At 32.4% G+C, this 13,752-nt stretch overlaps 1 protein-coding gene across 1 annotated transcript in view; it reads left to right on the forward strand.

Annotated features, from left to right (window-relative positions):
- Nucleotides 1–11,487, forward strand: part of LOC110021307 (probable protein arginine N-methyltransferase 1) — a 29,772-nt gene extending 18,285 nt beyond the window's left edge. Inside the window, exons 6-9 of the mRNA XM_020719749.1 lie at nt 10,134–10,221; nt 10,308–10,423; nt 10,550–10,700; nt 11,101–11,487. Coding sequence (XP_020575408.1) covers nt 10,134–10,221; nt 10,308–10,423; nt 10,550–10,700; nt 11,101–11,306 — 561 coding nt within the window. The 3' untranslated portion in view covers nt 11,307–11,487. The remainder of the gene's footprint in view (nt 1–10,133; nt 10,222–10,307; nt 10,424–10,549; nt 10,701–11,100) is intronic.
- The last annotated feature ends 2,265 nt before the right edge of the window (nt 11,488–13,752 follow it).

Below are 13,752 nucleotides of genomic sequence, written 5' to 3' on the forward strand. Positions count from 1 at the left end.
CCCCCCTTCTCCAATTGTCGACGCGCTTCCTAATTTCCCCTTCCATTCTCTAGTAACCGATGGAGCTCTTCCTAATTTCCTTTTATTTTTCATGTCCTATTTTTTTTACAGGTAATTTTAATATTAATTCTATTAATACTATTTTTATGTTAATTTTTTACACTATATATAATGAACATTTTTTAAAAATTATTTATGATATTGTTGAAATGCTACACATTTTTTTTGGGAATTTTTTGCTCCACGTTTTTTTTGGGAATTTTTTGCTCCACGTTTTTTTTACATTATGCTCTTATAATGCTTGAATTTTCTTAAAATTATTTTTGATAAAGTGAAATGTTGTTTGTTTTTTGCTGATTTTTATGCTTCGCATTATTATTTTTGTACACTATGTTGCTCGTATTTTTTTAAAAATTATTTACGATATGCTAAAATGTTGCCCATTTTTTTCTGAAGTTTTTTGCTCCACATCATTGTTTTTATAGGCTATGTTGCTATAATGCGATTTTCTTAAATTAATTATGATATGTTGAAATGTTGTCAGTAATTTCTTTGAATTATTAACAACATATCAAAATACTGCTCAAAATTGTTAAAAATTATTTCTGCTGTGTCGAAATGTTGCTCGTGTTGTCAGAACATTTTCTTGCACTTCATTGTAAGGTATAAGTATTTTAGTTTTATTTTAAGTTCGTTTAAATGTCAATGTGGTTTAATTATATATATTTTTTTCATCCTGCATCGCTTTTTATTACGAGAACACAGTAGAATAATCTTTAAAATAGGGATATATGTTAATGAAATGTGGTGCTTTTGAACCTATAAAGAACTTTGTCAAAAAACCTAAACTGCCTTTGGAGAGCTTGAGACATAAGCGGACTTTATACTCCCTTTTCACCTGAAAGTTCGTATAGCTATCAATGTATTTTTTCATTGCATATAGCAGGATAATTAGTATTTTATATTACACATAACTTTATGCTTTTTATTACGTAAGAGTTTTAGAAACACACAGTATTTTGAAATATTATTGTTAATTTTTACCAAAAATTATTATTTCATTATATTTGAAATAATTTTAATTATGCTCAAGTAAATATTAATTAAATTTGTTAATATTATATGAGTTTTTATATAGTCTGGAAACTTGACAGTGCATGACTAATGTTACGAAGGAGTTTGAAATAGTACATTGCTTGTCTGGTGTAACAACAATCCCTATAAATCTTATACAATTTTTAATGTTTTTAAATTAGTAATTTTCATTTATTTTTCAATTATTTCATCTACGTTGAACAGTTGACCTTAATTTTTTGTGAATATTTATGGCGCGTTGAATTACTGCTCGGAAATATTTTATGTTATTTGCACTATGTTGAAATAGTGTTCGTGTCGTTAGGATATTGTTTTATACTTCTTTGTTAGCAATGTACAAGTAATTTAATTTTATCTTAAATTTGTTTTTATTTAAAGTTAGTTTAATTATATTTATTTTCATGCCACATTGCTTCTTATTACAAGAATACAATAGAATAAACCTTATATTAGGGATATATGTATATGAAATGTAGTGTTTTGAAGCTATAAAAAACTGTATAAAATGACTAAACTACCAAATGAGAGCTTGAGCCGTAAGCGGTCTTTGTACCTCAGCACCTGGAAGTTCTTATAGCTACGAATGCATTTTTTTGTTGCATATATCAGAACTATTAGCACTTTATATTGCAAATTTCAGAATAATTAGCAATTTGTATTACAATAATATGAATAAAGTTATAACTCCTTACTTTTTATTATGAGAATACAAAGTAAGGTAGTCCTTAGGGATATATGTATATGAAATGTAGTGCATTTGTAGATATGAAGATCTTTGCCGAAAAACCCTAAATTGCCTAAGGAGAACTTGCGACGTAAGCAGTCTTTGTAACCCTCTTCTCATTTGGAAGTTTTTATAACTATGAATGCATTTTTTAATTACATATACCAAAATACTTAACACTTATAATGCACATGCTTCAAATTTTCTTGTTAAATTTTAGCTCACACATTTAAATTAAATCAACTGTAGGATCATACCTAATTTAAAGTATGATTACAAACATGTCATGATTATTAATATATTTTGATGTCGAGCTGCGAGTCATGAAGTAGTTCACTCCCATTTATGTTTGTGGACGTAACCACCCCGAATAAGTCTCACAGAATACCACTAGATGAATTGAAAATAAAAATACTTCGTTTACTGTGTAAGGATAGTTCAAGATATATTGTTAATATAGTTTGTCGTCTGCAAGTGAGTGGCAGTTTTACTCTATCTCATGTCGAGGATAATGAATGTTGCGGGTTTATGTTGTTAGAAGCCAAGGCTGAGCTAGTACCTGTTGACACTTCTGATATCGCTGGTCCGAATGTTGTGGGTTCTTCACACCCTTCTGTAATGCCTACTTGTCACTAAAATTTTTAGGTACAAAAAATTACATATATCGATTTGATATAACAATTATTATATAAATTTCTTAAATTTTATGACTTATACTTTGTAAGCCAACTTCAATTTCTTTCAAAGCATATTACACCGAGTTATATAATATACTCGACTAATCGTATGACAATTATAGTGCACATCGATTGTTTGACCTATCACATTGATTCCACCCATACGCTAGCAGACACATTGAGCCGATCACGCAGCGAGTCGCAGTGTATACACTTGGATGCTAACATTGGCGAATATGAAACTATGGATAGTGACACCCGTGACAATTTGAGTGAGCCAAAGACAAACAACAATTATGGTGGGTAAGATGGAGAGCCAAATACTGTATTACCTAGACATGATTTATTACGTCGATATGCAATGCTAAATTTAGAGATGTTATATTCAATGATAGAAAACAATCAGTTTGTGAGGTCAGTTCGAACGACAAAAGAGTGGGATGCAGTTGAAGATTGTGGTACTCTCATAATTCAAGTGCTCTTACATGAATATAATGTCATCCGGATTGTATTATTTAAGGAATGATATTTTCAAGTGAGTATGCTCTACAACATGCCTTGAATGGATGGTTGATAATTAATAGCGTAGAACATTAAAAAACTTTAAATTAAAAAAGACTTTCAATTCAGTGTATGCAATATAATCATGAATCTCGTCATTGTCATTGACGTCTACAAACTGCAAAAAGCCAACAATTAGGACGTGCATGAATATGTGTAATTAGGTCAACACATGTATTTAGCCGTCCAATAATATTAACTGGACACCGAAATTGCATTTCAAAGTTCATATGTCACTACATCGGTTCAATTTTTACGCAATAATTAGACCTAAAGCTCAAGAAAATCATTGCTCGGATGGAGACCAAATTTAATGTGCATGTTAGTTATTTCATAACATGAGATGCACTTAGAAAAGCTATAAAATATATATTTAGCAATTTTGAGGAGTTGTATTGTTCCTTATTTCGATTAGTGGAAGCAGTACACTTTGCAAGTCAGACACAATATACAAAATTGAAGTTAAAAATAATAGCTGCTTCCATAGTATCTTCTAGTTATTTGGCCCTAGTATATATGGGTGGAGATTTTACCTACCTCTGTTTGATATGGATGAGACGTTCATTCTAAGAAATCATAAAGGGAATTTACTAGCTACGGTAGGAATTGATGAAAATGGCGGATTCTTTTTACTTGCATTTGTTGTAGTTGAGTCTGAGAATACTGAGTCATCGATATGGTTTCTACAACAATTGTATGCTTTGTTGGAAATCGTCTGGACTTGTCGAGATCTCTGTATTATACAAACAGACACACAGGTTTGGTTCGTGGCTGTAGAGAGATTTTTCTATGGGCTGTGCACATTAGCACTACTTGCGTCATCTACAAGAAAATTTTAAAAATGCATCAAGCTGTAGACTTTATAATTGACACATGAATAACATTAAACTTATTAAGAAAGAGGTTTGCGATTGGTTAATTGAAAAAGATATCACAAAGTGGTCTTTAATACGGTGGATCCCTATTTGGCACAATGAACTAAAATGCATCAGAATGCTTTAACAGGGCCTTAAGACGTGCAGAAGGTCTCTTAATTCATGGCCTCATATGTGTTATATATTATAATTTAATTGCTTTATTTTTAAAATGATCCAACACTGGGCTATAATGAATTGAAGCTGCGAGTTCAAACTTTATTCTTTGCACAAGTTAAACTCTACAAAGAATTAAGTGCGAGGCCTGTTAGTTTCTTCAACTGACTTGCATGAATAATTTTGAATATCAGGTGTTCGATATGGCTTGTAGGGCATTTCTTGTTAACATTATTTCCTCATAAAACTTCTCATGCACATGCAATAATCCACAAATCTATCACATACTATAAGTGCATGCGATTGCGATATTGAGGGCTAGACGTTTGGACCACACGATTTTTGTTTCAAAATATTTTACGCTAGATTTCTTTCATCAGAAATATGATTCATTATTTCACATGATACCAGAGAAAGATTCATGACCATCGTTCAATCAATAAAAACGTAGTATCACTTTACTTCCCTCTCTATTTAGAAGATGTGGTTGTCCAAGGACAAATAGGATTAAAAACACAATGAACGAGACAAAAATTGTAAGCACATGAGTGTGATTTTTGTAAAATATTGGGCATAATCGGACGTTTCCTTATAATCTAAGTACTAGCAGGTTAGAATAATATACTGCAATTAGCATACATCTTAAGTTAATTGTACTTTTTATGTAGCTATTTTTTATTATCACATATGACTTTTCTGTTTATTAATACAACAATTTTTTTTTAGAGATGGCCGAGGCAGCAGGTTCGGGAGGTCATCGTCAAGTTCAAAATGAATAGTCTTACCTTTTAGTATTGCATTATTGGGTGAAGCACATCCAACAACACAATTTGATAACATAATCCAAAAAATTATTTTTCGGATTTTAATTTCATGTGGAATCATTATCACAACTAATTTAATTTAATTTTTATAGGACAACATTCTTGAAGCTGTAAGTCATGCACTAGTGGCAAGAGAATTGCAAGCGAGTGCCCACGATCTATTTATGCAATGAAAATTGCAGGACTCGAATGTATTAAACACTTAAACTACTTCAAATTAGACCATCATTTTATAACTATACTAGCCAAGAGGTGGTGTCTCTTGACCAATAAGTTTCATTTGCCTATCGGTAAGATAAATTTACTTTCATATTTATATATTATCGTTCTATTTATAATTTTCGTACTTTACATTGTATATATCTATCAGGTGAGATGACAGTAACTTTACAAGACGTTCAAGTAATTTTTTGGTATTAGGACGGTTGGAAATACCCTAGTCGGGCCTAAAGTTGTTGGCCTAGAGTTGTGCTGTCTGAGTTGGCCTGCATGTTGTGACGGGCCCTTGCATGCCCATCCCAGGGATGCCGTTATCTATCACCATCCCATCCCATAGACTATAACATTATATCAAAATTCTATATGGGACGGTCTTATTCACAGGCTATCATGTCATTGCGTTGGCTCCACTGCCAATTATACTGGGAGTCTTATGTGGATTTACGACCATGTGAGTTTGAGGCATGTTAGGCCCTTCATTTTGTTCGTGATAGGATGTTTCCTACCTAGTTCCAGATACATTTGGATCACATGTTCGCATAGAATATTTACCATTGTTGGAGAGTTCGAATCATTTTAGACAATACTCTTTGGGTGGAGCGGTTCTAGTATATCTATATAAAGAATTGAATGTAGCTACCAAGCTTTCCTATGGCACGATTGGTGGATGTTTGCATTTGCTCAAACGTGGGCTTGAGAGCGCTTACATGTTGGTAGACCCACTTTTCTTGTTTATGTTCCTTACAAATTAGTATAAAAATCTCTCGGATTCACGTACAAAATTATTTTTTCTAATTACACCTAAACACTAATTTTTTAAATTACGTTCAACCCATTTGTTTAAATAACATCAAGTGGAATGAAGAGTGGGTACGAGAAGTGTCGGTTCTAAATATCATCATGATAGAGATAATTTGATGGACTTAGATAAAGTCAGGTATAATACTTTTTTTTTTTTAATCTCTTATTCTTGTCTTAAATATATCTTAACTAAATTTAATTTCTAATTTCATACGCAGGTTATTGGACATAGTGTTGTTACATGACATATTTTGAGAACATATATATTTGGACTGCCCGTATTCCACTCGTAAACTAGAAACGTGTCAAGTGTTATCTTCTAAATTGCATTATGCGACAGTTTTCGAGCATCCAGTTTATAACCATTAAACCCATCGAATAAGGTTTTGAGAGAGTCGATGGACAAGGTAGGGTAGGAGAGCAATATTACAGTAAATATATCTAGATATGAAATAATTGTCTGACATTTATTGTACCATCAAACCCATCATAAGGAGATGGGGAGGATTAATTAGCTTATTATTTGTAGTGTTATTTCTCTTGGGCATCGCTCTACTTAGCGAAGGCTCCAACTCGACCTCCTGATAGCTTTTATGTACGTTGGCCATTAGAGAGAATAATGGTGTGTATTTGTATTCTTTTACAACAAATACTATTTTTTTATTATAATAAATAATAATTTTCTAAGATTATCAATTATACAACTGTATTGCTTCATTCGTTGCAAGGACATTGCAAAAAAGTTTGGAGGGGATCGTGGCGCAAGTGCTAACTCCACGAAACAAGGTTATGACGAGATTTTGGAGCTATTGCGCCCAATAGAAAAATCAATACACATTGATTACGAAACATTTGATCGGCCAAGTGGACATGATTTTGAAGCAGGTTCGATTCATAGAACAAATGTTAGACCGCAAGGCCCCCGTAGATCAACCTCTGATGCTCTACGTTGGTCGTCTTCAGCTGCTGCAAGACGATGAACAAGAAATGCTCCAAGGAGATCTTTGATTAGCAGAACACAAAGATCTTTGTTTTAAGAGTCATAAGAACAATAATATTCTGAGACATCTGCTTATCGTGCCCAATCAGTATTTACGGGACCCTCCAGTTATGCAGGAGCCTCCAACTATGTAGGACCATCTAGCTATGCAGGATCTTCCGACTATGCAGTACCATCAGCATATGAGATTCTATTATTTGACTTGCAGTTGATAACCACTACTGGTGGAGATTTAAATTTAAATTTTCAGCATTCGTATGTCTACGCCTATTTCTGCTGTAGGCATGGATTTCAATACAACACAATTTTATTCTACACCAAATCTCAAATATAAAAAAAAAATATTGGATGCCATGAGATGCTATGAATGACACAACTGAAATCGATGATATTGAAGAAGAATTTCAAGAATATCAGTTGCCACGTCTACCACTAATACCACCGTCTCGGTATATATCGGGCTCAGACGTTATTCCACTCCGACATAGAAGGATAGCATTTTTTTGTAAATGCTATGTTACAAAAATATTCAAGTATGAATTAAATTTTATGAATTTCTTATTTTGTTAGTTAATTTAATTTGTTCAATTATATTTTTTTAATTAATTAAAAAATTAATTACAAGTTGTTAATTGATGTAAAATTTAATTATTAATTTTGATATTTTTGTTAATGTATATAATAAATATTAATAATATTTAGTATATATTAATAATAATTTTATTTATAATAAACTCCCTTAGGGGGCACATTCCTTAATTAAACGCGTCCTCAAAGGGGGAGCGTATGCTCATTTCAATTTTTTTTTAGGGGAGTTCCTTCCACATAATCTGTTATTTTTCTAGCTCCTTTTTGAAATTTTACCCACTCTTAATAGATGAAAAGTATCATTGCTGTAGGTATTTATTATAGAAGACTTGATGAAACAGTTGTCCCAAACAACAGTCCACCAGCACTTGAGGTTTTCAGTTTGCCTGGTAGTAGATTAAGAGATTTAAATGTCACCTACTTGGCCCCCAGGCAAAAAACTTAAAATATATAACTGATAAAACACCAGATAATATTAATTGAAGCCAAGCTATTTAGTAAATTGCACGAGCATTACATTTGTGGCCCACTCATTTTTTTTTAAAAGACTTCATGAAAATCAAAATAAAAGCTTATTTCTGAAAGCAACTTAAATTATCCAAAACTGGAAGACTTTATCAGCATCCAACTGAAACTTTTCATATGCTTGTCAAAACTTTCAAATCGATTGTTATCGATGCTGCAGGTTAAAGCATATTGGAAGTTTCACTAGAGTCATGGAGGTTAATCAGTAATATAATCTCTCCAGGAGTCTCTTGGACTTAAAAGATGCAATCAAAATTCAAAGGAAGAGTTGCAAACTATCAATTCGGCATTATTGGTTGAAGGGAAATATTTATCTAAAGTGGACACGATTGATTTGTAGGCTCTTAAAGTGAAGAAAAAAATTATATTATTTGCAAGGCTCATAAAGATAAAAATAATTCCTTGGAACACTTGAAAAATATCTTTTAAACTACATGTACTCTTAGCATTCTTAGGTGAATAACGTGCAAATATACTTACCAATTAATTATAAATGGTAGTCATTTAAAAGTCATCAAGCAAGTTTGGAATGGATGACATCCATGTATTTTCTTGATGTTGAGTCTGAAATGCATGCATAATTTATGTTAGCTGGGACCCACATTTACCAATACTTTTGCTCTCTTTCCTTCATCTTTTAAGCTATTTCACTAATCTGCGAGATTCCTATTGTGATCTCATCAATCCCTAGATTATTATAATTATTCTATAATTGTTCGATTATGATTTTATATATATTTTCTATTAGAAGCTCTCCTAGGATTGTATAAACACTGTACAAATTTAGAATGTATTTCCAAAGTCAGTTATCTCTAATTCTTGTCAAAGGTAGCAGGCGAAGAAAATATAATGGAAGGCTTTTTTTATAGTTATATACTTATATCTATTTTAGAAGATAAATAGAATGATATCTACTTTTGAGCAATAATATGAATAAGCTCTCGGTTTAACCATACCTTAAGGAGATCAAAACCTTATTAACCTACAATAAGAAAGCATGATAATTTATTAACCTACACTTAGAGAGCTTGACATGTCTTGTTATTCTTCACTGCCTATTCTGTAAACACGCCTTCCTTGATTATATTGTTTAACTTTTAATTTTCTAAGAACTTTTATAAATACTAGTTGTCTTAACCGGGCCTTGAGTAAAAACCTAGAGTCGTCAACGAAAGCATCAGTCAGTGAAGTTATAAGGATATTTTTTAATTTAGAATTAGAGGTTTTTATTAATTTTTTTTTATTTTTTGACATTGAGAATATGGATTTTAGTGATGACATTTTTGACAAATCCATGTAATAATAGAAAAACGAAGAATTGACTTTATACATTAACATAAGAAATATTCAAAAGCAATCTAAATATGAATGCATCCGAAATTCAATTGGCCTACAATTTCAACACTAGCGTTGGCAGAAATTGAAGGATTTGTCATCAATTTTCTGTCTAAGCTGCAAACTAGTTAGAGGGTGCTATCACTATCAGCATGCCACAAAGAGGGCCTTGAAGGCTCATATGAAAATAGTAACCTTTCAGTACAAGCAGTTTGCATAATTGCAGCAGTTGTTGATTTCTGGATGCTTGAGAGATGCTGAAAAATCGAGCTGAAATGGGTTGTGCTGGTGGGGCGCATCTTCTTTGAAATCATGTTATTTGTGACCTTTGTTGAGAAGCTGAGAATTGAAACATTCAGGGTTGGAAGGGCTCAGCAGAAGATAAAAGTTTATGTTTGTGATCTTTTGTTAATTTTATATGGTTAGGGATTAGGTTCAACCCTTCTACCAGTGGAACATTTTTAATTAGTAGTGTCCCTACTGGAATAATTTCATTGGAGAGAAGTTTGTGTCCTCAAGGATACTGTAGTGTTTACTATATGTTGTTTTAGTTTATTTATGGTTATTTATCAGCTACATAAGGGAAACTGTTGAATCTTAGCTCAACATAGAAAATTCCCATTTTTCATATGTATTTTGAATGATTTACTTATCAAGTGATAAGCGTTGAAATTGTCTTTAAGTTTTTACAAAGACACCCCTTTGATTTGGTATAAGTTCATTAATCTCTAATATCCATTCTTTGAACTGCAGATAAATGATGGCATTGTTCTTCCAGACAAAACTTCCTTGTATTTGACAGCAATTGAAGATGCTGAATATAAAGAGGACAAGATTGAATGTTATTTTTTTTTGGTCTCTTGTTTTTTACGATTTTGTTTCTTTTAATTTTGTCATATTTGTGATTCTATTATTACATTTTTTCAGTTTGGAACAATGTTTATGGCTTTGACATGAGTTGCATCAAGAAGCAAGCCATGATGGAGCCTCTTGTTGATACAGTAGATCAGAATCAGATAGTCACGAATTGCTTGTTACTTAAGGTTTTTTGAACCAGCTTACCTGCCACATATCCCCTCAAATTTTCCTACTTATTTCATTCATGTGCCAACTTTTAATTCCTTTAAACTAAACTTATCCCTTTCTGCTGAACTTAATTTTAATGTCAGACCATGGACATATCAAAGATGGTTGCTGGTGATGTGTCTTTCACAGTACCTTTCAAACTTGTGGCCGAACGCAATGATTTTATACATGCTCTTGTGGCATATTTTGATGTGGCATTTACTAGATGTCATAAGCTAATGGGATTTTCGACAGGTTAGTTTTCTTTTTCTCAATTTTATATCACTTACTGGAAGCAACCATATTCATAATACTTAACAACATTTTTCAAAAAAAATTATTTTCTCCATAATAGCTTTACAATAAATTTTTCAAAAAACTGAAATTGTCAAACAGGCCCCTAATTTATTTTATTTTATGGCTATTAAAGATAGCATGAAGGCCTCCTTGCCTCAATGGTTTGTAAGGCCCTTCATAGTTTGAAGTTATAAATTTGATACATGAAAATGGATTTTCTACTTTTTATAAGGAAGGCTGTAGTTGCATTTACATGAACCCGACTTATCGGAGTGATTATGATTGCCTTAACAACCAGAGTTCATCAGAAATTCACTTGTGAAACCCGATATATTCTCTAATGTGTGTTTTAATACAGGGCCTCGATCAAAGTGCACCCACTGGAAGCAAACAGTTCTGTATCTGGAGGATGTGCTAACGATCTGTGAGGGAGAAGCACTTGTAGGGAGCATGTCCGTAGAACCAAACAAGAAAAATCACCGAGATATAGATATAATGCTCAAGTATTCCTTAAATGGAAGGCGCTGTCAGGTATCCAATGTTCAGTATTATAAAATGAGATGACCATAGTAGATGGATGAGCAATGGCTGTAACTGTGTCGTGTAACAAGGAATTGTCTCTTTTTTTTTTAAATTTATTTAAAATGGCATGTATGTGAAACATTTTTTAGCGATCTGTAGAAGTAAATTCAATGCTGCAGTATTTTTTATTCTAACTGAAAATTCACTTTTGAGTATTGAGGTAGATTTGAGAGTGGATGGTTCTATATCATTTGGACATTTTTATTATCCTAACATAAGAGTTTGTTCAGGGTAATATTTTAGATTGATTTGCGCGATATAGGATTATTATTTCATGGGACACTCTTGGCAAAAAGAATGAGTAGAATGGAGATTCAGTTTGCTTTTTCTTTTTCTTCATGCTTTTTGTTTGCTAATCAAATTTGTGTCTAGGATTAGCTCCCATTTATGGAGTTTGAATCACCGCTTGATTAGGGATGTGACCCACGCAGGCCTGCGAGCTGGATCAAGCTTGACTCGTTAACGAGCTCGTGAGTAGATCTTATCAAGCCATGAATTCGAGTTCAAGCTTGTCTAGGCTCGGCCCGTTGGCTCGACTAATCGATTGATGTTCAAATGGATGACTAATCGATTGATGTTCAAATGGATGCCTTCTTCGGCAAACCTCCTAGACAAATTATGCAGCCATCAATGCCTTCTGATGAACTTGTGATGATTTAATTTTCATTTCTAGCTTCTTGCACATGTTGGTCTTTTTTTTTTTTTTTTTTAATGAAGGCTTTAGCCCGAAGATATGTGATTATAAGTTTTTAGGTACAATGTTTATATCAAAGGAGCTATAAAAGTTCTTATTTAGTACCTGTGATGCGTTTAGTGGTTTCATTCGTCATGGCTAATTCTAATACACACGTATATTGAAGTTGCAATATTGTTTTACATGTATATCAATCAGGTATTGGAATTTAAATATTTTATGAAAATTTCATTCTTAATGTGTATATCATTAAAAATATTGAAGTATTAAAATAATATAAACTTTAATCTTACCCGAACTTTTCCTTCTCTATGCTGCCTGATCCTGCAGCCCCCAATTGCCATTTAGTTCGAGGTTGCTGCCGGCCTCGCCGGAAACTTGCAAAGGCCAACATCCTCTGCTGTCTGTGAGGTCGCGAAGTCTGACCTCGTCGTTGACATGAAGATCCCTTTCATTTTATTGCAATTTCATGAAGTCTAATCTTCTTCGCTGCCTATGTGATCATGAAGTTCAATGATATCGTCGGCCTTGAGATCTTATTATTATTCTTATTATTTTGGGAAGAAGGAGAGTTAAGCTCAGTTTTATTAAATATTTTAAAAATACATAGAACATGAAAAGCAACTAAAAGAACTTGAGGATCAAAATGTATCCAGGTAATAATGCCAACATATCTCGAAGTTTTAACTGTCAATCAAGAGTAACATTTCCCACCAATGGGAAAAATACAGAAAGATTCATGTCAAAAATAGAAAGAATAAATTAGTATGAGAAAAAGATTAAAAATATTGAGCTTAGATTAACTGATCCCACCAAAAACATTGGAATTCTATCCAATAAAGAAGGATTATATCAAAAATAGAAAACAATGAAACCATAAATTAAGAACAGATAAATATTTCAGTAATAGTAGTTGCTATGTTTGGAGAAAGAATCACATAACTTCATCCGAAGAACATAAATGAATCAAAATAAAACATAAAAGGAATTCTCCATAAATGATGTAGATCCAAATAAACTATTTTTGGTTGGATAACGTCATAGTTCAGTAAATAATCATATCAATTTTCCAAGTAAGAAAATGAAAAAAAAAGAGAAGAGAGAAGAAAAGATAAATGAGTAAAGATGAAGTAGAATTAACCAAATAAAAGAGGAGCAAAAAGTAAATTAAACTCCAAAATAAGGAGAAAGATATAACAGCAGAATGTTGATATATCGTATACTTTCAGATTTATTATTAACTTCATTTTTAAATTCTTAAAAATGAGAAATTTAGGAAACCAGTTAATAAGTCAATTTTGAAGTTTAATATTCGAATTCTTGTTAAGTTGAAGGCAAATGCCAGCTTTGTTTATTGGAGTAGGCCAATGAATGATTTTATTAAGATAAACGTTGATGGTAGTTAGAAAATTCATAGAGGGCTTTGTAGAAATACATATGTTAAATGTGTTGCTTGTTTTACTGCTCCCTGGATCCCTATTTCTCCTCTAGTCCTTGAGGTTAAAGCTATTAATAAATCTCTTTCTTTGGCTAAAAACCGCGGTTGGCATCTAATTCATGTGAAGACTGATTCGTTGTTAATTTAGAAATTTTGTGCTTAAAGGCGGATTATTCGTGGAATGTTTTTTTTACATATGAAGAAGATTTTTGCTTTAAATTCTTTTTTACAGGTTGGTCACATATTCATAGAGAAGTTAATAAGCCAACTAATTGGGCTGCTAAATTGGGTTGTTC

Source organism: Phalaenopsis equestris, unplaced genomic scaffold (assembly GCF_001263595.1).
Source record: "Phalaenopsis equestris unplaced genomic scaffold, ASM126359v1 Scaffold000132, whole genome shotgun sequence".
Classification (NCBI taxonomy): Eukaryota; Viridiplantae; Streptophyta; class Magnoliopsida; order Asparagales; family Orchidaceae; genus Phalaenopsis; species Phalaenopsis equestris.